The sequence below is a fragment of the Geotrypetes seraphini genome, chromosome 4, assembly GCF_902459505.1.
Source record: "Geotrypetes seraphini chromosome 4, aGeoSer1.1, whole genome shotgun sequence".
Classification (NCBI taxonomy): Eukaryota; Metazoa; Chordata; class Amphibia; order Gymnophiona; family Dermophiidae; genus Geotrypetes; species Geotrypetes seraphini.
Window position 1 is genome coordinate 177,201,866 of NC_047087.1, and position 26,372 is coordinate 177,228,237.

General features: G+C 43.6%; 1 protein-coding gene across 13 annotated transcripts in view; it reads left to right on the forward strand.

Moving 5' to 3' along the window:
- CNOT1 (CCR4-NOT transcription complex subunit 1) overlaps positions 1-26,372 on the forward strand; it is a 1,050,915-nt gene that overhangs the window by 1,011,201 nt on the left and 13,342 nt on the right. For all 13 annotated transcript variants that reach the window (XM_033940598.1, XM_033940586.1, XM_033940591.1 and 10 more), the window contains 2 exons: positions 15,478-15,658; positions 23,461-23,593. In XM_033940598.1, coding sequence (XP_033796489.1) covers positions 15,478-15,658; positions 23,461-23,593 — 314 coding nt within the window. The remainder of the gene's footprint in view (positions 1-15,477; positions 15,659-23,460; positions 23,594-26,372) is intronic.

Consider the following 26,372-nt stretch of genomic DNA (forward strand, 5'->3'; position numbering starts at 1 on the left):
TAACATAGATTCTCCTCTATTGGCGTTGGCCTTAGACGCTGAAAAAGCATTCGATCAAGTGGAATGGCAATATCTATTCGCCACTCTAAGATGGTTTAGGTTTGATGACTCCTCCATTGCTATGATTAGAGTTTTATACACATCTCCTACTACCAATGTTAGGATTAATGGCACTACCTCTGCTTCATTCCATCCCACCCGTGCTACTATTTAATCTAGCGCTAGAGCCATTTCTACACTTCATAGAGAATAATGCTGATATCGAAGGTGCTAAGTGCGGCAACACAGAAGTGAAATTCTCAGCATACGCAGATGATGTACTTATATGTACCACTCCAGACTCGCTGTCTGCACTGTTATCCACCATAAAAGACTATTCCAATTTATCGGCATATAAGCTCAACACTACTAAAACTGAACTTATGCCTTTAAACCTCATGGTCCACAAGATTGAGATTGAACTAGAGAGCTGCACGGGAACGGGGACGACGGGAATCCCGCGGGTTCCCCCTTCAGGTTACGGGGATCCCGTGGGGACGCCCACTAGGGTCGCAGGGATCCCGTGGGGACGCCTCCGAGGGTAGCTAAGGTTATAGGGATAGGATTAGAGGTAATTTATAAAATTAGTCAGAGACCACTGCTCAGGCAGTGGGCCTGATGGGCCGCCGCGGGAGCGGACCGCTGGGCGAGATGGACCTCTGGTCTGCCCCAGCAGAGGCAACTTCTTATGTTCTTATGGATGTATTCAGCCGCGAGACTCGTCTTCCTAGCTGCCCTGCCGCACACAGCTGAACGGAAGTCTTCCTGATGGCAGCGCTGACGTCGGAGGAAGGGCTTAAGCAAAGCCCTCCCTCCCTCCGACCTCAGCGCTGACATCGTGAAGACTTCCTTTCGGCTGTGTGCTGCGGCAGGGAAGGCAGGGAAAAGGCAGTGGTACAAGGCGGGGGGCGGTTCACCCCGGGTGCAGCACAGCCAGCCAGGTCCCCTGACCGACCGACAACAGGCCCAGTCCGTCAAACCTCTCTGCCCTGTAGCCGCAAATCTAAATTACTTTCTTACAGCAGCTTCAATACTCCAGCTGCTGTAAGAAGGTAATTTAGATTTGCGGCTACAGGGCAGAGAGGTTTGTTGGACCAGGCCTGTTCTGTTGTCAGTCGGGCGGGTAAACGCCACAAAGGTAAGGGGCAGGGAAGGAGAAAGGGAGGAAAGGTGGAGTGGAGAGGAAAAGGCGCTTAAGGTAAAACTGAGGGGGGAGAAGGTCACTGAAAGCACTGGGGAAGACAAAGGGGTTGAGAAGAACGCTGAAAAGACATGGGGAAGACAAAGGGGTGGAGAAGGACGCTGAAAGCACATGGGGAAGACAAAGGGGTGGAGAAGGACGCTGAAAGGACATGGGGAAGACCGGGGGGGGAGAAGGACGCTGAAAGGACATGGGGAAGACGGGGGGGAGAAGGACGCTGAAAGGACATGGGGAAGACAGAGGGGGAGAAGGACGCTGAAAGGACATGGGGAAGACAGAGGGGGGAGAAGGACACTGAAAGCACATGGGGAAGACAGAGGGGGGAGAAGGACGCTAACAGGACATGGGGAAGATGGGGAGGAGAAGGACCCTGAAAGGAAATGGGGAAGAGAGAGTGGGGAGAAGACGCTGGCAGGGAAGAAGACAGAGATGCCAGACTATAGGGGGAGCGGAGGGAAGAAGATGGGTGCCAGACCAATTTGGAAGGGGGGAGAAAGGGAGGCACAGTAACAGAGCAAATGGAAGACGCAGAGAGAAGAGAGACAGTGGATGGAAGGAATTGAATGAGAACATGAGGAAAGCAGAAACCAGGCAACAAAGGTAGGAAAAAAAATTCTATTTATTTATTTTTTTTTGCTTTAGGATAAAGTAGTATATTAGTTGTGTTGATAAAAATTTATAAACATTAGAGGCTCTGGTAGAAACCCGTTTACAAAGTATGTATTCTTCCCAATTAATATTTCCAAATTAATAAAGTCTTTTTGCTTATTTGTAAATGGGTTTCTACCAGAGCCTTTAATTCAGTAGCATAATTAAATGAAATAACTATTTCTGTAGTTTATAGGGACGGGTGGGGACAGAGGGGATTCCTCACGGGGATGGGTGGGGACGGAGGGGATTCCTCGCGGGGACGGGTGGGGACAGAGGGGATTCCTCGCGGGGACGGGTGGGGACCGAGGGGATTCCTCGCGGGGACGGGTGGGGACCGAGGGATTCCTCGTGGGGACGGGTGGGACTTTGGCAGGGACGGGTGGGATTTCTGTCCCCGCGCAACTCTCTAGATTGAACATCACAATTTTCAATGGAATATCAATAAACTCAAATATCTTGGTATTAACTTTGGTAATACTATTGACTCAACTTTGGAACATTGCTCCAATCACATCTTACAGTTAATTAAAGACCAGGTTATTAGATGGTCCCTGTTGAGACTATCGTGGTGGGGGCGTCTGGAATCAATCAAAATGGTTTTATCTCCTAAAATTATGTACACTTTGAGTATGCTACCTGTGTTATTGCATCCCTCATATAAAAAAATAGATACAGCCTTAACTCGATATCTATGGAACAATAGTACTCCCAGGATTGTACTTAAAAAATTGAAATGCTACAAAAAGGATGGAGGTGTCAATTTTCCAGATTTTTATTTTTTTTTTAATTATCATTGCGCGTTTATACTAAGACATGGCTCTCGTTGGCTGCTCATGGATAGCTCCTTCATTTCTAACAACAAATGGATATCTTTTGAAAAAAAACGCTATCATCCTTACTCCTTGTACTGTCTACCATTCATGAAGATGATCAAAACCGGCCTTAGTGAGGATCACATTTTGCTGATCATGATAAAGGTCTTTAAACAGATTGAATCTTCACGCCATCTTTTTGATCTGTAAAGCCAGGTTACGCTGTGAGCGCTCGACTACATTGACCCCAGAAGAAGCCAGAGTGGCGAAACGGGTCCCGTCGGGCCGATAGTTCGAGCACAGCTGATAAGCGACTCGTCGTAAAAGATAAGTGTCGCTAGATAAGAGTTTGCATATATACCAATAGCAAACCAATAAGTTTTAAAAGCATTGAAAAATATCCAAAAAAATACGGTTTGAAGCCCAATGAATGAAAAAGTGCCTACCTGTATCAGATTGCTGTTTCTTTAGTGATTACAGGTTACTGAGGGCTTCATTCCATGACCAAGCATATTCCAGTCCGTTTTTCTGTGACTTTCTGCGTTTATACTAAGACATGGCTCTCGTTGGCTGCTCATGGATAGCTCCTTCATTTCTAACAACAAATGGATATCTTTTGAAAAAAAACGCTATCATCCTTACTCCTTGTACTGTCTACCATTCATGAAGATGATCAAAACCGGCCTTAGTGAGGATCACATTTTGCTGATCATGATAAAGGTCTTTAAACAGATTGAATCTTCACTAGATTGTCCTTTACTAAGCATTCTCCATTCTCCAATATGGAAAAATCCAAAATAATGTAATTGATTGGAAGCATTGGCAAAAGTTTGGCATATGGCGAATAAATCAGTTACATGATGGTACTGGGTGGATATCATTTGATAATTTGTGTAACAGTACGGGTCTGTCTTCTACTCAACATTACCAATGGTTACAACTTAAACATGCCATGCATGATTATTACTCTCTAACCTATTGTCTACCAAAACACCTGATATTATTACACTTTGTAATACCATTGCTTTTAAAAGAAAAGAAACATCCCAGTGGTATAGGATATTGAGAGAAAAAAAATCAATAAGACCTCAAAGTAGAGGCCTGCTGGACTGTTGACTTACAACAAGATCTCACAGAAGAAGACTGGTAAGCCTTGTGGGTCCACACATCTTCAGTATGCAAAGCAGCATCCTTTCTTCAAACATCATTCTTTCTCCTTCACGAAAAAGGTGTTGGCCGACATATGTTCTATGCTACAGATAAATATTCCATTATCGTATTCCACCCTTATAGTAGGTACTTATACAGTTTCAACCATGTTAGTTAAAGACACATATGATATCATGCATATACTTATAGCGATAAAACTGGAACTCTTTAGATGCTGTGGAATACAGTACATGGTGGAACATGGTCTGCCTGACCGCTAAATTTGAACGAATTGCTGCAGAAAGATCTCAATCCTTGAAAAATTGTGGGCACCGCTATTGGTATTTCCTAAATCTCTTTATTATGACCATAGATGACTCTTTCTAATTAGGGGTTTCTTTTACATTGTATGCATATTTATGATATGTTACTGCTTGGTGTGGAGTATTATTATCATTCCTACTACAATATCCTATGGTGTAGCAATTCAACGAGAGATTCATAACATTCAGATGTTACCAGTATATTTTTGCTGATACAACTTTCTGATCTTCAGATTTACCATTTCCTTTATTTATCTCTCTTCTTTCTTTTCTTTATGTTCCATTTTTATTATATTTAATTTATTTATATTACTACAGAGGCATTGGAGTTATTTTCCTTGTAACTGTGCGAACACTTTAAGACTGATGCATCTGTATTTACTTGTTATATTACTGAAATTCAATAAAAAATTTTCATGAACTTAAAAAAAAAATAATCTTTTTTCATTGGAAATTATAGTTTCCTCTAGAGTTCTTTGAATAATTATTCCTAAATATTTTAATCCTTTTTCTTTCCAGAGAAATGGGAATGGATCGAGTAATCCCTTAACACAATGAACATTTAACAGGAGAACCTCAAATTTGCTCCAATTGATTTTATAACCAGAAAATTTCCCGAAATTTTCAATCAATTGGAGCAAAGTTGGGATAGTTTGTTCCGGATCAGTTAAATGTAATAAGCTATCATCTACGTATGCTGATTAAATAGTAATGGGGAGAATAGGGCTCCTTGTGACATGCCATAGTTGAGTGGTTTTGGTTTCGATAGGGTTGATTTCCATTGTATTTGTTGGGATCTTTGATTTAGGAAGGAGAACCAGTGAAGGGCCAGGTTGTGGATTCCAATTTCGACCAGTCTGTTCAGGAGGAGTGGATGGACGATGATATCAAATGCAGCACTTAGATCAAGTAGGATTAAGAGGGCATCTTCCCCTTTGTCTAAGTATTTCCAACAGTTGTTGATTATGTCAAGAAGGACTGTTTCGGTACTGTGGAATTTCCTGAAGCCCGATTGGTACTTGGAGAGTGTGGTTTGCTTGTGAATTTTTGCAGCTGGGTCAGGATTACTTTCTCCAGGATTTTGGATATGAAAGGTAGGTTTGAAATAGGGCTATAGTTGCCTGGTTGGTCAGAGCCTAGGGAAAGTTTTTTTAGGATTGTTTTGACTGACAGTTTTCCAATTTGATCAGAGTTAGTATGGATTGTAGGAATTCTTCTCTGGCCAATAGGAGCAGAGTGGAGGGATGTGGGTCGAGAGTAATGTTTGATGGGCGAAGTGTATACCCTGCTTTCCTTAGGTCATTATAGGTGATAGCCTTAAATTGACGAAATGTCACAGTGCTAGGTTCTTTGTATGGAGGTTTGTCTACCATAGGATCTTGTGGTGGCATAATCTTCAAATCTAAGTTGGAGCTTATTTTCTCTTAGAAGAAGGTGGCTAAGGCTTCACTATCTAATTCTGTTTGAAGTGGTTGGTCTTGTTAATGGGAGCTGGTAAAAATATTTATTTGCGAGAGTGAAGAGGCTTCTAAATCTGTTTGGGGTAATCTTCAGTAATTCAACGTAATATGCGCTTTTTACTTCATTGATGGCTAGCTTATAGTTATAAAATTTTTGAAATTTGTTTTCTGAATTTTTGTTTTGCCACGTGCGTTCCACTTTCTTTTTTAGCATTCTCAAGTGCTCTGTGAACCATGCTGATGAGTACTTGTTTGGGTTGGAGCTGGGGAGTTTTGTTTTTGCTAGGCTTTCATATACTGTTTGAGTTTTGGAGTGCCATATTGTGGCTATTTGATTGTAGTTTATATGTTTCTAGTGATTTCTGGCAATCCGTTGGAGAAAGCCTCCCCTCAGCCTTCTCTTTTCCATGCTTGAGCCCTAACCTTTATTAGTCTTAAGAACATAAGAATTGCCATACTGATACAAACCAAAGGTCCATCAAGCCAAGCATCCTGTTTCCAACAGTGGCCAACCCAGATCCCAGTACCTAGTTAGATCCCAAGTAAAACTGATTTTATGCTGCTTATCCTAGGAATAAGCAGTGGATTTCTGCAGGCCATCTCAATAATGACCTATGGACTTCTCTTTTAGGAAATTATCCAAAGCTTTTTTTAAACCCTGCTAAGCTAACTAATTTCATGGCATTCTCCAGCAATGAGTTCCAGAGTTTAATTATATGTTGTGTGAAGAAATATTTTCTCCAGTTTGTTTTAAATCTACTACTTAGTAGCTTCATTGTATGCCCCCTAGTATTATTTTTGGAAAAAATAAACAAGCAATTCACATCTACCCTTTCCACATCACTCAGTATTTTATAGACCTCTGTCATGTCATATCCTTTAGCTGTCTCCTCTCCACGCTGAAGAGCCCTATCCACTTTAGACTTTTCTCATAGGGAAGTTGTCCCATCCCTTTTATCATCTTCATTGCCCTTCTCTGTACCTTTTCTAATTCCGCTACATCTTTTTTGAAATGCGGCAACCAGAATTGCACACAGTATTCGAGGTGTGGCCCTACCATAGAGTGATACAAGGGCATTATAATATTTTCATCTTTGTTTTCCCATTCCTTTCTTGTTAACTCCTAACATTCCATTTGCATTCTTAGCCACCACAGCGCATGGCAGCCTCAACGATGGCACCTAGATCTTTTCCCCGGGCAGTGACTCCTAACGTGAAACCCTGTATCCGAAGCTATAGTTTGGGTTCCTCTTTCCCACACGCATCACTTTGTACTTGCTCACATTAAACATCATCTGCCATTTTGACTCCCAGTTTCTTTTTTTTTTATTTATAAGATTTTCAATTTTACAATCAAGCATATCAATTACAACTTGATACAGAACAATAAGTCAAAATAATAAGACATAAAGAAAAATATATAATTGCTATTATATTGGGAGATCAAGAAAATAAATTTTTTTCAATTATTAATTAAACATATATTTTAGAGTAGCAGCAAAAGTTAACCCGTCATACAAGCTGGTACGTGCTCAAAGTGGTAGGTCATTAGTCATAGATACCAACCCTTCTTTTGATCCAATAAATTCTAATAACTTTGGCTCAAAGAAAAGAAAATTCTTGTTTTGATATGATACATAACATTTTGCAGGAAATTTCAAAGGATTCTTGGCTTCAAGGCCAAGAATTCTTTCCTTCATCTCTGAGATTTCTGAGCAATATCAGGAAAAATACGAACATTAGGTCCTAAAAACTGGTCAGTAATATGACAAATATACAAATGGAGAATATATTCCCTGTCATTTTCCAAAGCGAAAGTTATCAACATGGTAGTTCTATCTGTTATAACTTCCAGGGAGATTTCCAAAAATGTTGACAAATTCATGCCTACCACTTTATCTGCTGAGATCTCAATAGGAGTGGATGCCCCTAAAGCAGTGGTCTCAAACTCAAACCCTTTGCAGGGCCACATTTTGGATTTGTAGGTACTTAGTGGGCCTCAGAAAAAATAGATAATATCTTATTAAAGAAATGACAACTTTGCATGAGGTAAATACCTACAAGGCTAAGTACCTACAAAGAAGCAATATGGATCGCTGTGAAAAGAGAAGATGGAACTGTAATAGGTTAGACATGCGGTTGCATATACAGTAGTGGCTGATCAAGCAGTAAACATGTTTTTTTCATGGAGTAGCAGATTATACAGTGGTAAAAGGCTGTTCATGCAGCAATAGGTTGTACATGCGGATGCACGTTATACGTGTAGTGTCAGGCTGTACAGATTATACAAGCGGTTATAGGCTATTCATGCAATAGTAGGTTGTACATGCAAATAGGTTGTACATGCAGATACACTTTGTACATGTAGTGTCAGGCTGTACGTGTTGGCAATACGTACGCGACAGGTAGTAAAGGATGATGTTCATGCAGTTAGAAATGTTGCCTGTGAATGCCTTGAGTACATGCAAAATCTAAATTTTTTTGGCATTAGTCAGTTCAGAAGTAATTAAGTTGTTGATTCGTGCTGTGATAGGCTGTATGTGCTGGCTAGAAGTACAGACTAAACATGCAGATTAGGAAGTACTTATCTTTTGTTCTGGGTTTGCTCGCTTCACATGGACGCTAAGTGTGCGCCATTGTCGTGCGCCTTCGTCGGTGCGCCAAACGGCTGCGTGCCTTTGGGTCTGTTGCTGCCTTTGTGGAGGTCTCCTGCTGGTTCGGGAGAGTGGCGGAGCAGTGCTCCCACGCTCCTCTCCACTTGGGAGCCGTCAATGTCCTCAGCAGCCCGCCGGTTTCAGTGCAGGGCCGAGGAAAAAAGTCTGCATGCCGCCGGTGCTGTTTCTGCCTTTGTGGAGGTCTCCTGCTGGTTCGGGAGAGGGGCGGAGCAGTGCTCCCACGCTCCTCTCCACTTGGGAGCCGTCGATGTCCTCAGCAGCCCGCCGGTTTCGGGCAATGATATTAATCCTCCAGGGAGAGAAAATTAAGACAAAAAGAAATACTAAGCCATAGAAATTGAGCAGATCCTTCAACCTTCTAACTGACTTGATCTTCAGCACTACTTCTAGTCCTTGACATTCTTACTTTTTTATTTTTATCCTAAAATCTGTCATCAACTCTGTTTTCAACTGCTTATTTATCACTAAACTAACTTTCTGCTTTGCAGCAGTACTACACCGCATCATCTCCACGTTCATAGAGCTTGGCGCGGTTTACAGTAGAAGAAATAGGAAGGAACTACAACAGAGGGTTAGAGGTAGAAGAGTGAAGAAAATTTAGAGGACTTGAGATGCCAAGATAAAAGAGTTTCCTTGATTCCTAATTTGGAGGGAGACTTACATTTTTGAGAAAAGCCAGGTTTTCAGATGCTTGCGGATAACTTGGAGAGAGCTCAAGTTCCGAAGAGGGGAGGTAAGATTGTTCCAGAGCTCAGTAATTTTGAAGTGGAGGGAGGTCCCTAGCTTTCCTTTGTGGGAAATGCCTTTTAGTGAGGGGAAGGATAGTTTTAATTTGTGGGAGGATCTGGTGGTATTAGGGTTTGAGGAATTCCAAGAAAGAGGGATAAAGGGAGGGAGGATACCGTGTAGGATTTTGAAAGCTAAACAGGCGCATTTATAGTGGACCCTGGCGATTATTGGAAGCCAGTGGAGCTTGGCCAGGAGCGGGGAGACATGATCAAATTTACTTTTAGCGAAGATGAGCTTGGCCGCGGCATTCTGAATCCGTTGTAGTCTGGAGGTTTTTCATAGTTAGGCTTAAGTAGATAGAGTTGCAATAGTCCAATCTGGAAAGGATGATGGATTGGATAAGGAGGGTAAAATGTTTTTGATGGAAGCAGGATCTAACTTTCCTCAGCATGTGAAGGTTGAAAAAGCATTATTTTTTTACCAAGGATTGGAGGTGGTCATTAAAGGACAATGTGGAATCAATGATAACACCCAAGACCTTGCTTGAGAACTCAAGCTGCAGAGAGGAGCCAGAGGGTAGTGGGATGGAGGTGGGTAGGTGGTCTAGTTTTGGGCCAAGCCAAAGGAGTCTTGTTTTGGACTCATTCAATTTCATTTGCACAGTGTGGGCCCAGGATTGTAGGTTAATTATACAAGAAGATATGTTCTTAGACAGGTCGGTGAGGTTCGGGTCGGTCTCGAGGAGGACGAGGATGTCGTCTGCATAAGTGTAAATTGTTTCAAGGGGGGATAGGTGGAGAAGATTTAGGGAGGACATATAGATATTGAAAAGGATAGGAGATAATGGAGAGCCTTGTGGGACTCCACAATTCGGTTTCCAGGGGGAGGATGAGGTGCCATTCATGTTAACAATGTAAGAATGAGAACGGAGGAATTTAGAGAACCAATCTAGGACTGTGGAGTTGATGCCTATCTCAGAGAGTTGACAAACAAGTATATCATGGTGGACAACGTCGAAAGCAGCGGAAAGGTCAAATTGTAGGAGGAGGGCGAACTTGTTTCGAGAGTGGAGTTGTTGAACCCTTGAAATCAGGGAAGACAGTAGGGATTTGGTGCTGAAGTTAGGACGAAAGCCATATTGATAGGGTAGAAGAATAGAGAATCTCTCTAGGTATGATGAGAGTTGGGTAGAAAAGATGGACTCTAGCATCTTGGTTAGGAGAAGGGATATTTGCAATTGGGCGATAGCTGGATGGTATGGAAGGGTCAAGGTCAGATTTTTTCAGTAGTTGGGTCAAGGCGATATGACCCATTTCTGGGGAGAAATGGCCCGACTGAAGAACATAAGAAACGCCTTCACTGGATCAGACCCAGGTCCATCTTGTCCGGCGATCCACATACGCGGAGGCCCAGTTAGGTGCTCCTTGTTGGAGACCGGGTTTCCCTATCCCCGGATATGATTTGCAAGAAGGTGTGCATCCAACTTGCGCTTGAAACCCTGAACACTAGTCTCCTCCACAAGCTCCTCTGGGAGAGCATTCCAAGCGCTCACCACTCGCTGTGTGAAAAAGAACTTCCTGACATTTGTCCTGAACCTGCTGCCACACAATTTCAGGCTATGACCTCTTGTCCGTGTCACGTCTGAAAATGTCAGTAATGCTTCTTTCTGGTCTATTATGTCAAATCCTTTTAATATTTTAAAAGTCTCTATCAAATCCCCTCTCAATCTTCTCTTTTCGAGGGTGAACAGTCCCAGTTTTCTGAGGCGTTCCTGGTAGCTCAAATTCTCCATGCCTTTGACTAGTTTCGTGGCTCGCCTCTGCACCCTCTCCAGCAGAGTCATATCTTTCTTGAGGTATGGAGACCAGTACTGGACACAGTATTCTAAGTGTGGTCTGACCATTGCTCTGTAAAGTGGCATTATGATGTCCTCCGACCTACTCGTGATCCCCTTTTTAATCATGCCCAACATCCTGTTTGCTTTCTCTGCCGCCGCCACGCATTGAGCCGATGGTTTTAGGGTTCTGTCTATCAGGACCCCCAAGTCCCTTTCTTGTTCGCATTCGGTTAATGTCACTCCCAATAATCTATACTCATGTTCTTTGTTCTTCTTTCCCAGATGCATCACCTTGCATTTGTCTATATTGAAATTCATTTGCCACTTTATCGCCCATTTTTCCAGCTGATTCAGATCCTTCTGAAGATCCTCGCAGTCCCTTGGAGAGCCAACCCCCCGACATAGCTTTGTATCATCTGCAAACTTGAAGGGCGGAGTTTATGAGATTGGTGATAGAAGAGATAGCCTGAGCGGGAATGGGTCCAAGGAGCAATTACAGGATTTCAGTTTGAGGCAGAGATTGAGGACGAGGAATTCAGATACGCGCTCAAAGGTGGTCCAGGATCTGTCTGCTGGGATAGGGTTGGAGACCATTAGGGTGGGAGTGGGATCATTGGGCACTAGGGAGTTGTAAGAGACTGAAGGAGGGAAGGAGCATCTCAAGGAAGAAACCTTATCGTTGAAGAATTTTGCTAGAACATCGGCTGAGGGAGAGGAGGGGAGCACGGTGGGGTCTCTTTTGGAGGTTAGGGAGCGCCAGATGTTGAATAGTGTACTGCTCTGATTGTTGAACTGAAGATATTGTCACCATAGAAGTTCTTTCTTGCTTTTTTTAGTGCTGTATTGTACAGCTTGATATTGACTCTCCAGGACTGTATCTCTATGGGACATTTTGATTTTTTTCGATATGCGCTCCAGAGCTTGACATTTCTGTTTTAGCTCTCTGTGATAAGGGAGGTACCAAGGGGCCTTGCAGGGGTAGGAGATGGATTTAGTGGAAAGAGGGTCAAGGGAAAGATAGGTGGATTCGGAGAGAGCAACCCAGTTATGCCAATTGGTACCTGAATCTACAGGTTTAGGGGCAGAGAATAGATTGAGAAATTTAGACCAGAACAGGTCGCTTGTGATTTTTTTGCGGAAGGTAATGGGGTTGGAAGTGCGGGGTGATGCCCCAAGGTGCAACATAAAGATGGGGAAGACAGAAGGTCCCAAGAAAGTGGTCAGACCAGGGAACGTGTTCCCAGCGACGTCTTGTGAGCTGTAAGGTCGAGGAAGCTAATGAGGTCTAGTGTGTGCCCCTTTTTGTGGGTTGGGGATGGTGCAGGGGGGGAGGCCAAGGGAGGTGAGGAAGCTAATGAGTTCAATCGTAACCTTACTGGTGATGTCGTCTAGGTGGAGATTGATGTCTCCGATGATCAATAACCGTTGGAATTTGAGGAAGGCGTTTGTTATAGTCTCAAGGACGAGTTCGGAGGAGTTGTTCCAAGGGGTAGGTGGGCGGTATAGGAGCAGGATGCCCAGTGGGTGAGGATGAAGTTCATCGTTGACGGAAGCAAGCATGTATTCTAGTGAGGTATGGCAGCCCCTTTCAAGGAGCTGAACATCGAAAAAGGATTTGTAGAAGATTGCCAGGCCACCTCCTTTACGGTTAGATCTAGGTGAAAAGAGACCTTGGTAGCCATGGGAGCAGAGTTCATTTTGTGTAAATAGGTCATCTTTTCTAATCCATGATTCCGTGATGCATAGGAAACCAGGGTCAGAATCTTCAAGTAGGTCCTTCAGAATATGAATCTTGTTGCAAGCGGATCTTGCGTTGCAATAAAGTGTTGGGACTGGGGTGAGCGAGTCAGAGGCAAGGTTGGGGAGAATGGCAGGGGAAACAAACTTTAAAGAAGCATGGTTGATTCTACGGGGGTTTTTTTGGGAGGATGTGGTCTGGTGCGAATCAACGTGGGGATTTTGAGGCCAGGGCAGATATTATTGGTATTCGCGGAATTGAGAAGATCGGGAGAAGGGGGTATTACGCAGAGGGTGGTGTTGAGGAAAAAGCAAAGTAGGAGGAGAAAGGGCCATGAGGGTGGCTTCATGGTGAGAAGTTGGTGAGCCTTTGGGTTGTGAAAATATATATATATAAATATATATTTTTATTTATTTTTTTTTTTAATTATTAAATTTTATTTTTTTTTGGGGGGGGGAAGTTAGCCCTTGGTGAGCTTTTGGGTAGTGTATGTGTATATATATATATATATATATATATATTTATATATATATATATTTTTTTTTTTTTTTTTGGGGGGGGGGGAAGAACTAGGCAACTTGGTATCTAAACAAGAAAAGGATCTAGACAACTAGGTAGAGAGAGGACTAGACAAACTTAGCATACTGGGATGGAACTGGTATAATGGTAAAAGGAGAGGGCTTAAATATTGCACTCGTCCTTTAGCATTGAAAGCACTTAGCAACTGGATGGTGTCCTATAAGAAGCTGTGGACAAGGACAGGCACTTAGCAACTGGATAGTGTCAAATAAGAAACTTTGAACAAGGTCAGGCATTTAGCAACTGAATAGTGACGTATAAAAAAACCTTTGAACAGAACAAGCACTTAGCAACTGAATAGTGTCCTATAAGAGAAACTTAGAACAGGGTCTAGGTCAAGCATTAGCGACTGGATAGTGTCCTAAAAGGAGACTTTGAACAAGGTCAAGTATAGCATCGGAATAGCATCAAGAAAATTATAAAGAGGGTCAAGTATAGCATCAGGATTCGTGGGTAAAACAGAGTTATCCTGGTTGCTTAAGGGATGTGGAGCGGAGGAAGGAGGGAGCAGGATGGATGAGAGCTTCCTCCTTCCTCTGCCTTGGAAGTCGCTGGGGGGAGAACTTTCGGCGGCCCTTACGGGCTGAAGAAGACTCCGATGCTGGGGCGGGCAGAGTCAGCACAAACAGAACCTGCACAGGCAGGAGGCTTTCGGTGATCCCCGATAGCTGGTGGAAGTAGGGGCTCTGAAGAGTAAAAGCAGAGCCCTCCTGCTTGATCGGCGTCAGGCGTAGGAAGGAGGGACAAGATGGTGAAAACTTCCTCCTTCCTCTGCCTTGGAAGCTGCTGGGGGGGGGGGGAACTTTCAGGGGCCCTTAAGGCCTGAAGAAGACTCTGATGATGGGGTGGGCAGAGTCAGCCCGAACAGAACCTGCACAGGTAGGAGGCTTTCGGCGATCCCCGATGGCCGATGGAAGCAGGGGCTCTGAAGAATAAAAGCAGAGCCCTCCTGCTAGGTCGGCGTCGGGCGGAGGGAGAAGCCGCTGGTCTGAAAAAGCTGGGGCTTTTCTCACTGGAAAAGCGATGACTTAGAGGAGACATGATAGAAACCTTCAAGATCATGAAGGGCATAGAAAAAGTGGACAGGGACAGATTTTTCAAACTATGGGGAACCACAAGTACAAGGGGGCACTCAGAGAAATTGAGAGGGGAAAGGTTTAGAACAAATGCCAGGAAGTTCTTTTTCACCCAGAGGGTGGTGGATACATGGAACGCGCTACTGGAGGATGTGATAAGCAGAAGCACGCTACAGGGCTTCAAAGAAGGTCTGGACAGGTACCTGGAGGACAAAGGGATTGAGGGGTAGAGGTAAGGTTATAGGGATAGGATTAGAGGTAATTTGTAAAATTGGTCAGAGACCACTGTTCAGGCAGTGGGCCTGATGGGCCGCCGCGGGAGCGGACCGCTGGGCGAGATGGATCTCTGGTCTGACTCAGCGGAGACAACTTCTTATGTTCTTATGTCTCCTGCAGGCTCGGGAGGGGTGCGGAGCAGTGCTCCCACGCTCCTCTCCGCTTGGGGCCGGAGGAGAAAAAAAAGTTTTCCGTCGCTGGTGGAGCTCTCCTTAGAAGCCGCTGGCCTCCTGTAGGCTTGGGAGGGGGGCAGAGCAATGCTCCCACGTTCCTCTCCGCTTGGGGCCAGAGGAGAAAAAAAGTTTTCCGTCGTTGGTGGAGCTCTCCTTAGAAGCCGCTGGTCAAATCATATTCAGACGTGTAGTGGCATGTTCTGATAAGGTTGAATTTTTACCATAATCTTATGGGCCACCCTATAGTACACTTTAGACTGTCCGTACCAGGTTCCATGGATGATGTCAACCACATGTGAGAATATATGCCTGTTGTCCTTGGGGAACACCTGCTAAAGGTGAGTAACTTTGCTTTATCATATGTTCCAACAAACATGTTTGTCCATTTGTTTAAAAGCAACTTTCGGCTAGGGATTCCTATATATGAGGACAGAAAATCTTACTTGTCTTCTGAAAAAGCAAGTTTGTTTGCTTGAAATAGAATGCTCTAGCAACTTTTGTCACTGTTCTGCTTAGGCCAACGCTAAATATTTTATGTAAGGACAAATAGATCTGCTATCTTAGGTACTAGTTCAAAAATATGAGTAAACTTTCAGTCTTTTTAAAAATAAAATGAGATCTGTATATAGGAATCACCTTCTTATTGTCACACATGCATTGATTTTAATACAAACCAAAAGGTTGGTGGAAATTTGCTATGAATGTTTGTAGAACTTGGCTCCTTTATAATTTTGAATGTCTCCCTGTTTCATTGACTAGGTATCAAATGAACCTGGTAATCGATACAACATCCAGTTGATTAATGCTCTAGTACTATATGTGGGGACTCAAGCCATTGCACACATTCATAATAAAGGCAGCACTCCCTCAATGAGCACCATCACTCATTCTGCACACATGGATATCTTTCAGAATCTGGCTGTGGACCTGGACACAGAAGGTAAGTAGAATTTAAATCTGCTTGATACCAACAAGTATACAAACTGCTGATCATTGCTTCATAATCCTTTACTTATTTACCAGGTTTCCAAATAGTTATCAAAAGGCTTAGGGCTATAAACGACTAAGCTAATCCTGCTGTCAATTGCCACACCAATGCATTATGCTATAAATCCATTTTCTATTTATGTACAGTGTTTGGATTTGACTCACATCTTTTCAGTAGTAACTCAAGGTGAGTTAAATGCAGGTACATCGGGTATTTCATTGTCCCTAGAGGGCATACATCTACGTTTGTACTTGAGGAAATGGAAGGTTAAATGACTTTGTCCAAGATTACAAGGAATAGCAGCAGGATTTGAACCGGGCTTCCCTGGTTGTCAAACCGGTACTAAAACTATCAGACTCTTTAATGGAATGGCTCTCCATACTATGACTAAACAGCTGAGAGGGGTCATAACGGTGGTAATAACATAAGAGAAGACAGCAAATAAAGAACAATTGATGCTTCTATCTACTCTTACATAGTAACATAGTAACATAGTAGATGACGGCAGATAAAGACCCGAATGGTCCATCCAGTCTGCCCAACCTGATTCAATTTAAATTTTTTTTTTTTTTTTTTTTTCTTCTTAGCTATTTCTGGGCGAGAATCCAAAGCTTTTCCCGGTACTGTGCTTGGGTTCCAACTGCCGAAATCTCTGTTAAGACTTACTCCAGCCCATCTACACCCTCCCAGCCATTGAAGCCCTCCCCTGCCCATCCTCCTCCAAACGGCCATGCACAGACACAGACCGTACAAGTCTGCCCAGTAACTGGCCTAGTTCAATCTTTAATATTATTTTCTGATTCTAAATCTTCTGTGTTCATCCCACGCTTCTTTGAACTCAGTCACAGTTTTACTCTCCACCACCTCTCTCGGGAGCGCATTCCAGGCATCCACCACCCTCTCCGTAAAGTAGAATTTCCTAACATTGCCCCTGAATCTACCACCCCTCAACCTCAAATTATGTCCTCTGGTTTTACCATTTTCCTTTCTCTGGAAAAGATTTTGTTCTACGTTAATACCCTTTAAGTATTTGAACGTCTGAATCATATCTCCCCTGTCTCTCCTTTCCTCTAGGGTATACATATTCAGGGCTTCCAGTCTCTCCTCATACGTCTTCTGGCGCAAGCCTCCTATCATTTTCGTCGCCCTCCTCTGGACCGCCTCAAGTCTTCTTACGTCTTTCGCCAGATACGGTCTCCAAAACTGAACACAATACTCCAAGTGGGGCCTCACCCATGACCTGTACAGGGGCATCAACACCTTCTTCCTTCTACTGACTACGCCTCTCTTTATACAGCCCAGAATCCTTCTGGCAGCAGCCACTGCCTTGTCACACTGTTTTTTCGCCTTTAGATCTTCGGACACTATCACCCCAAGGTCCCTCTCCCCGTCCGTGCATATCAGCTTCTCTCCTCCCAGCATATACGGTTCCTTCCTATTATTAATCCCCAAATGCATTACTCTGCATTTCTTTGCATTGAATTTTAGTTGCCAGGCATTAGACCATTCCTCTAACTTTTGCAGATCCTTTTTCATATTTTCCACTCCCTCTACGGTGTCTACTCTGTTACAAATTTTGGTATCATCTGCAAAAAGGCACACTTTTCCTTCTAACCCTTCAGCAATGTCACTTACATACATATTGAACAGGATTGGCCCCAGCACCGAACCCTGAGGGACTCCACTAGTCACCTTTCCTTCCTTCGAGCGACTTCCATTAACCACCACCCTCTGGCGTCTGTCCGACAGCCAGTTTCTGACCCAGTTCACCACTTTGGGTCCTAACTTCAGCCCTTCAAGTTTGTTCAACAGCCTCCTATGAGGAACTGTATCAAAGGCTTTGCTGAAATCCAAGTAAATTACATCTAGCATATGTCCTCGATCCAGCTCTCTGGTCACCCAATCAAAAAATTCAATCAGGTTCGTTTGGCACGATTTACCTTTTGTAAAGCCATGTAGCCTCGGATCCTGTAACCCATTAGATTCAAGAAAATATACTATCCTTTCTTTCAGCAACACAGCAACACAGGAGAAACCAAAGAGACACTGGAAAGACGATGTTCCTGTTATGGACTTTATTAAAATATCAACATAGCAATCTACTGTTATGAAATTCCACGCTGGCAATGATATATCCGAGATGTAGACGCTTGAAAAACTGTTAGATGATTTTCTGATATGTCCTTTCCAGATTCTAACTAAATAAACCCAAAAAACCCCACACTCATAAGAAAGAAAACTATATGGCTTTCACATATAGGGCTCCTTTTATCAAGCCGCATGACTTTTAATTACGTGCTAACCCCCACGCTGGCCAAAACTACCGCCTGTTCAAGGCAGGCTTTAGTGGCTAGCGTGGCCAGCGGTTTAATGCGCGCTATTATGCACGTTAAACTGCTAGCGTGGCTTGATAAAAGGAGTCCATAGACTCAAACACATCGAACATCAAAATATTTTCCAAAAGCTATTTTACAAAAAAGTGGTTGTACCACCTCAGAGTATGGAGTAATTTGCCCAATCAGTGGGTTATTTTATGCTCCAATTAGCATACTCCTGTTTACCTCATAGGTTTCCAACCACCTACCTACCTTTTTTAAATTTAAAGTTAATATTTATTCTTATTTAAATTTAAAAATTGAATTAAATTAATCAATGTGCAAATGTTTTTATTGCCAAACAGGCTTCCTTAAAAGGAATCGGCAGCTAGTGCAGGCAAAAGTTCATAAAGATGTCAAACAGTTCATAAAATTCATAAAGGTCATAAAGCTCAAATAATTGAAAATATCAATCAAAACAGATGGCAGTACTTATCTCACAGACTCTATCCGTTGAACTCTGTATTGAGCTTTTTTGAATTTTTGCCTGCACTAGCTGCTGATTCCTTTTAAGGAAGCCTGTTTGGCAATGAAAATGTTTGCACCTTGATTGATTAATTTAATTCAATTTTTAAATTTAAATAAGAATAAAGATTAGACATAGCTTTAGTCAGCTAGAAAGAACTCTCAGGGCATCCCGGAATCTGGAGTCCACATAGGGCCTGGCACCTGCGCTAACCTCAACAAAGATCCTTCTTGTCCATGTACTCATGAAGGTACTATTGGCTTCACCCACTTTGACACGTTTGCATCAGAGGTGCGGTACCAACGGCCTCACAAGCAGACAAAGCCATAGAAAAGAAGATGGAACTATGTTTCTCCTCCTCTAACCTTCTTCCTTCTGCTGCCCTACCACCACCTGACCCGGAATCTGGAGTCCACACAGGGCCCGGCACCTGCGCTAACCTCAACAAAGATCCTTCACGTCCATGTACTCATGAAGGTCCTATTGGCTCCACCCACTTTGACACATTTGCATCAGAGGTGCAGTACCAACAGGGTCTCACGAGCGGATAGACTCAACAGCTCTGTGTCAGTTAAGCTAGCGCCAATGCCAGGCCTTGTATAGACTCCAGACTCCCCGACAGACAGCGGGAGGGTAGCAGAAGATGGAGGGCTCTTCATTGCTGGAGTTAGCTTGGTGTTGCCCGGACTGTGGGGCCACCCCAGCTGACTTGGAAGGCTTCCCTCCAATGCCAGCTCTAACATACCATGTGTTGAGAAACACTGGTCTCGAATGTCTCACCTGTTGCATTGGAAAAAGATTATGCACTTACCCTGGTAAGCTCTTTTCCAATAGATAGGTGAGACATTCTAGACTTCCGTCCTGTCCTTCCTGCGCCTGTTAACAGTTTTCAGTCCGTTTATGCTTCTGCAAGCTGATTCTTGGATGCCTGTCAGCCCTTGAGGACTGGGAAGAATTTTTATATGTTTCAATTTATTGGGAGAGTAGTTTCTGAGCTCCTTTACTACTACTTATTATTTCTATAGCGCTGAAAGGCGTACGCAACGCCAAGGGTAGCATTCTCGGAGATCCTGCCGGTACCCAGGGCTGATGAGAAGAAGCAGATGGAACTGCAAGCAGTCAATGCGTGGATGAGGCACTGGTGTGAGAAAGAAAGATTCCACTTCATGCGCAACTGGACAATGTTCTGGGGGAAGAGCAAGCTATTCATGACGGAACGAGGCTATTTGCAAGCAACATAAAGAGAGAAATTGAGAAGTTTTCAAACTAGGAAGAAGGGGAAAGCTGACAGTAGACCGAGAGTCGATTGTTCGGGAACCGGTATTCCTAGTGGATCCCGTGCAGGAAAATAGCGTGGAAGACTCACGGGATCATAGGTAAGATAGAAATCGTGATGGATCGACAAGGACACAAGAGGGAAGAAAATGCAAGAAAGTAACAGGCCGCAAACTCAAGTGTATGTACACGAATGCAAGGTGCCTAAGGAATAAGATGTGAGAATTTGAAGCTATGGCACAAAAAGATAACCTTGACATCATCAGCATCACGGAAACATGGTGGAACAAGGAAAACATCTGGGACACTGTGCTACCGGGATACAAGCTATATCTCAGAGACAGAGTGGGTCAAAAAGGTGGGAGTATTACTCTGTACGTCAAAGAGGGAATTGAGTCTACAGGAGAGAACACGCCGGAAACGAAAAATAAGTTAGAGTCTCTATGGGTCAAAATTCCGGGAACGAATGCAACAGAAACAAAGATCGGCATTTACTACCGACCCCCAGGGCAGTCCAAAGAAATTGATGGAGAAATGATAGATGAGATTAAACACAATTGCAAGGGAGGCAACGCAGTTATCGTGGGAGACTTCAATTATCCGGGGATAGACTGGAACCTAGGCACCTCCAGCTGCATTAGGGAGACAATGTTCCTGGACGTTATAGGCGATTGCTTCTTGGAACAACTTGTCAAGGAAAGTACAAGAAGAAATGTGATTCTGGACTTAATTCTAAATGGACCAGCGCAAGAAGTAGAAGGGACGCTGGGAAGCAGTGATCACAATATAATCCGCTTCAACCTGGACATGGGGGCAAAACATCAATCCAGAACGACGGCCACGGCACTGAACTTCCGAAAAGGGAATTACGAAGGGATGAGACTCATGGTGGGGAAAAAGATTTCTGTCGATCAAATCAGGAAGGATTCTGGAAGACTGGAAAGTGGCAAATGTTATGCCGATCTTCAAGAAAGGTTCGAGAGGAGATCCAGGAAACTACAGACTAGTGAGTCTGACCTCAGTACCCGGAAAGATAGTAGAGGTGCTGATAAAAGACCGCATCATTGATCACCTTGACGGACACGATCTGATGAGGACCAGCCAGCACGGTTTCAGCAAAGGAAGATCTTGCTTGACGAACTTGCTGCTTTTCTTCAAGGGAGTAAACAGGCAGATAGACAAAGGTGACCCGGTCGACATTGTATATTTGGATTTTCAGAAGGTGTTCAACAAGGTTCCGCATGAATGACTACTTCAGAAAATTGCGAGCCATAGAATCGAGGGTGAAATATGTGGATTAAAAACTGGCTGGCGGGTAGGAAGCAGAGAGTGGAGGTGCATGGACAATACTCGGAGTGGAAAAACGTCACGAGTGGAATGCCGCAGGGTTTGGTGCTTGGACCCGTGCTCTTCAACATATTTATAAACGACCTGGAAATTGGTACAACGAGTGAGGTGATTAAATTTGCAGACGATACAAAGTTATTCAGAGTAGTGAAGACACAGGGGGATTGCGAAGACCTGCAGCATGACATAAACACGCTCGAGAAATGTGCTGCGACATGGCAAATGAGGTTTAACATGGATAAGTGTAAGGTAATGCATGTCGGTAACAAAAATGTTATACACGCCTACAGGATGTCCGGTGCGATACTTGGAGAGACCTCCCAGGAAAGAGACTTGGGAGTATTGGTCGACAAGTCGATGAAGCTGTCTGCGCAGTGTGCGGCGGCGGCCAAAAAGGCGAACAATGCTAGGAATGATTAAGAAGGGGATCACGAACAGATCGTAGAAGGTTATCATGCCGCTGTAACGGGCTCACCTGGAATACTGCATCCAGCACTGGTCGCTGTACGTGAAGAAGGACACAGTACTACTCGAAAGGATCCAGAGAAGAGCGACTAAAATGGTTGAGGGGTTGGAGGAGTTGCCGTACAGCAAGAGATTGGAGAAACTGGGCCTCTTCTCCCTTGAAAAGAGGAGACTGAGAGGGGACATGATAGAAACATTCAAGATACTGAAGGGAATAGACTTAGTAGATAAAGACAGACTGTTCACATTCTCCAAGGTAGGGAGAACAAGAGGGCACTCTCTAAAGTTAAAAGGGGATAGATTCCGTACAAATGTAAGGAAGTTCTTCTTCACCCAGAGAGTGGTGGAAAGCTGGAATGCTCTTCCTGAGGTTGTTATAGGGGAAAACACCCTCCAGGGATTCAAGACAAAGTTAGACAAGTTCCTGCTAAACCAGAACGTACGCAGAAGGGCTAGTCTCAGTTAGGGCAGTGGTCTTTGACCTAGGTGCCGACGCGTGAGCGGACTGCTGGGCACAATGGACCACTGGTCTGACCCAGCAGCAGCAATTCTTATGTTCTTATAACGCTGTACATTTTTACATACAATAGACAGTCCCTGCTCAGAAGAGCTTACAATCTAATTTAGACATGACATTTCAGGGTTGGGGAGGTTATAATGGGTATAGTTATCTGACAGCAGCAGGGTTGGGGAGATTATAGTGGGTATAGGTATCTGACAGCAGTGAGGGGGAGTTGAGAGTTGAAAGCAGTTTAAAAAAAGTGGGCCTTTAGCTTGGATTTGATGCCTGTGTTGGCAGTTAACAGTACTGTCTACTTACTTTTAAGCAGAACAATTTGTTTAAGCCTGTTGCTACAGGTGCCTCTACTTCAAGTGTATTGGGTGGCTCTACGTGCTTGGATACTAACTGAAGGTGGAGCTAGAGAGCCCAGTGAAGTATAACAGAGGCAGAGGCAAATCTGCAGTAGATTCCTTCTGCAGCAGCACGCAGCTATAGGGAAATAACCATGTAGAAGAATGTCTCAGCTATCTTCCAGAAAAGAGCTTACCAGGGGAAGTACATAATTGATGTCAGGGAAAGCAAGATGGGGCTGGGGTGTTGACTTCCATACCGGTCCAGAACACTCCTTATTAAAGTATGGGATGTCAGTCTTGGATGAAGGTTGAGGAGGAGTCTGTTGGTAAAGCTGGTAGTCATGTACATAGTTCTTCTGGTTTGATGCTGGAATTTGTGGTTGTTCAAATCTATAGAAAAAAAAATTCAAAGAAGCTAATCAGTCATTTTGTGGATGTGTTCATATGCTTGAAATCGGGAACAGCCATTTGGGGGTCCCAAAGAGTATCTGCTTTGATGTTTGACATACTGGTTGGTAAGGAACTGCATAGAAATTTTATTCAGTTTCATTATCAAGTGTGTTCAACCGCCATTTGCTGGTAGGCAAGCATAACCTGTCAGTCTAGACCAGTCTTGAGTACCTAAAAAAAAAAAATTAGTAGGTAAAACAGAATTTCTCCTTGAATATAGTTAGATGATAAAAGCAAGTATGATTAGAAGCAGAATAAATAACAACCAAAAACCATGCATTTATAAACTCAAAATAATTTACTCACCACTACAGGGTATAGGGAATGCTTTCTTAAAGGCAGTATCCTATTATGCACCTAAAGAATATCTATCAGCCAATTAAGTATCTCTGGACACAGAATTCAACACTAAAAAAGCAAGTCCTGAGAATGCAAAGTTAAGCCTTTATGGAAAGCTTTTATTTACTTTTTAAGGGGATGAATGTATTAATTTTTCTCAAACGTTTCCCTTGGTTTTTCAGGTCGGTACCTTTTCTTGAATGCAATTGCCAATCAGCTGCGGTACCCAAACAGTCACACACACTACTTTAGCTGCACTATGCTGTACCTTTTTGCAGAGGCCAACACTGAAGCCATCCAGGAACAGATCACCAGGTAAGAGAGGTCACTAGTCTAAGGGCATACAGCAGAGCTGGGATCCAGTATCCTTGTTTTGTGGAGAAATTGGGTGTGATACCAGTGACAATAGTACCAAGTATTGAAGAGGGGAATATTAGTGGAAGCTTTGGCTATAATACTTGTTATACAAGCTTTTGTTCTGGAAATTATTATAGAGATCAGTGTCACTAGTTATAAGGGGATGAATTTTCACTGAGCAACACCAAGCCAATATTGAAAATTTTCAAGGTTAATGCTTATTATACCACCCATTAGAAAATTTTCTGAGCAGTAAACATATATTCAGTTCTAACATACAACTGCTTCTTTTCTTTATTTTTTTGCATTGTGAATCCAGAATTATGTGAAGAAAGAGGGTTGGGTTTAGGATGTTTTAGGGAAGCACCACATAAATATATAATCTACATATATATAAGTAGCAATATTTGTCTGTATTGCCCCAAAGGTAGGAATTTCTGGAACATATACTTCTAGTGCAAAAGACATACGAGTCTTGAACCAGTGGGTTATTTGCCTTTACTTGTAAGTTTGTAAAAGGTACCATCTACCTTCTCTCAGTTCCACCTCCTGTATCTCTGGACTGTGCTCTGTCTCCTCAGTTTTCCTTCTACAAGCAAGTTGGAAGAGTGTTCTTAGAATTGAATTTATCTTGGGGATTTTATTTGATCTGTGAGGCTTGGGTGCTCCAGAGGTCCCCAGTGCTACGGGGGCAGCTCTGCCTGGGAGAAGACAGACTCTCTGGTCAGAAGTCTGTAGCTGGAAGGACAACCCTTTTATAGGGCACCTGCCTACCAAGCCTGCCCTAATTATTTGGTGATTCAGAGACCATTCTCCTGGGAGCAAGGCCGGCTCCTGGTTATTGCTGGAGTTTGAGTTCAGGCTGTGTGGCCACATGCTAGTCCTGAGGGCTTTATTGGGTGCCATCTGTGGTCCCGCCCCCAAAAAAAGATGCTTGAGGAGCTGGGGAGGTCTGGGGTTTCAAGCTTGTTCAGGATCTGACTGGCAGCCTGAAGAAACAAGAATTTGGAGTAAAATTTCATGCTTGCCTGAGGCAGACGTCTTCTCCATGTCCCAGCTTCTATTTTTAGCTGAAGCACGCACAGTAACAAAAGTATTGCAGCAGAACTATGAGTACAGTTTATTGCTGTCAATGGGAAAAATGGGGGGGGGTCCCTAAAATATAGTTTGGAAGGTTGCTGGTGCTAGTATTTGGATTCCTTACCCCCAAAAAACCTTTTGCTGAATTGGGGGGGAGGGGGGTTATTCAAATTCCATAGGCCGTACCTTAAGAAGGATATGGCGATACTCGAGAGGGTTCAGAGGAGAGCGACACGTCTGATAAAAGGGATGGAAAACCTTCCATACGCTGAGAGATTGGAGAAACTGGGTCTCTTTTCCCTGGAGAAGAGGAGACTTAGAGGGGATATGATAGAGATTTATAAGATCATGAAGGGCATAGAGAGAATAGAGAAGGAAAGGTTCTTCAAACTGTCAAATAATAAAAGAACAAGAGGGCATCTGGAAAAGTTGAAAGGGGACAGATTCAAAACAAATGCTAGGAAGTTCTTCTTTACCCAACGTGTGGTGGACACCTAGAATGCGCTTCCAGAGACTGTAATAGGGCAGAGTATGGTACTGGGATTTAAGAAAGGATTGGACAGTTTCCTGCTGGAAAAGAGGATAGAAGGGTATAAATAGAAGATTTCTGCACAGGTCCTGGACCTGTTGGGCCGCCGCGTGAGCGGACTGCTGGGCATGATGGACCTCAGGTCTGACCCAGCAGAGGCATTGCTTGTGTTCTTATGTTCTTATTTATTGGTGCTAAAATCAGTGTGTGGATCAAAAATTCCTCCTAGAGCCCTCAGTTAGTAACTCTGTAGATTTGGTGTAGCGCAGATGCGTAGACACCTCTGGGCCTGTGAGGAGATAAGGTGAGTCCCTGCAGGAGTCCTTGGGGCTTCCTATTCAGGCATTTGCTCCAGATTTTGTGAGTTTAATGTTTGCAGCCTATTTGAATAATCAGTGGCTGCTGGCACCATCTGGGGTCACACTTGTGATTGTGCATGGGGGTTTACCCTCTCAGAGCGCAGTTCCCCTGCCCAAGAGTCATTCACAGGACCAGAGTAGTCCATTCTGAATCCTTGGTTTTGGAGGATGCAGGATCTCAGATGGGCCACCAGCCAGGAGTCTGTTGCAGCCCTGAATCGGATCATTACAGAATCCTTGTGTGAATTAAAGCTGGCTCAGCTTTCAGTTATGAACAGCTCTAAGGCTCAAACGACATATTCTCCTTCCCATCCAGATATTACCAAGGTGGTGACAGAGTACTGGAAGACTCCTGAAGGCCTCCTGTGGGTTGCCAGGACTATGACAAAGGTTTTCAGTAACTATTTGTCCAGCCTAAAGTGAATTTGTTGGTAGCACAAGTTACTAAAAATACTTCGCTGCCTAATGAAGGCAGAGTAGTTTTAAAGGATGCACAGGACTGCAGAGTGGATTTAGTCCTCAAAAGGCAATTTGAGACCCTGGCTTTGGGTGTAAAGGCAGTGGCTGTTGTAAGGTTTAGCCCCCAAAATGTAAGGTTTTGGAGGGGTAATGTTGAAGCAAAGGCGGCCTTACAATCCGCCAGGTCCAGGGTTGGATACCCTCATTGAAGATTCAGTAGGCAGTAAAATTACTGACAAAGACAGCTAAGTGTGCTTGCATAAAGAATATATATATTGTGCAGACAGAAGCTTAATATTACAGAAAAGCA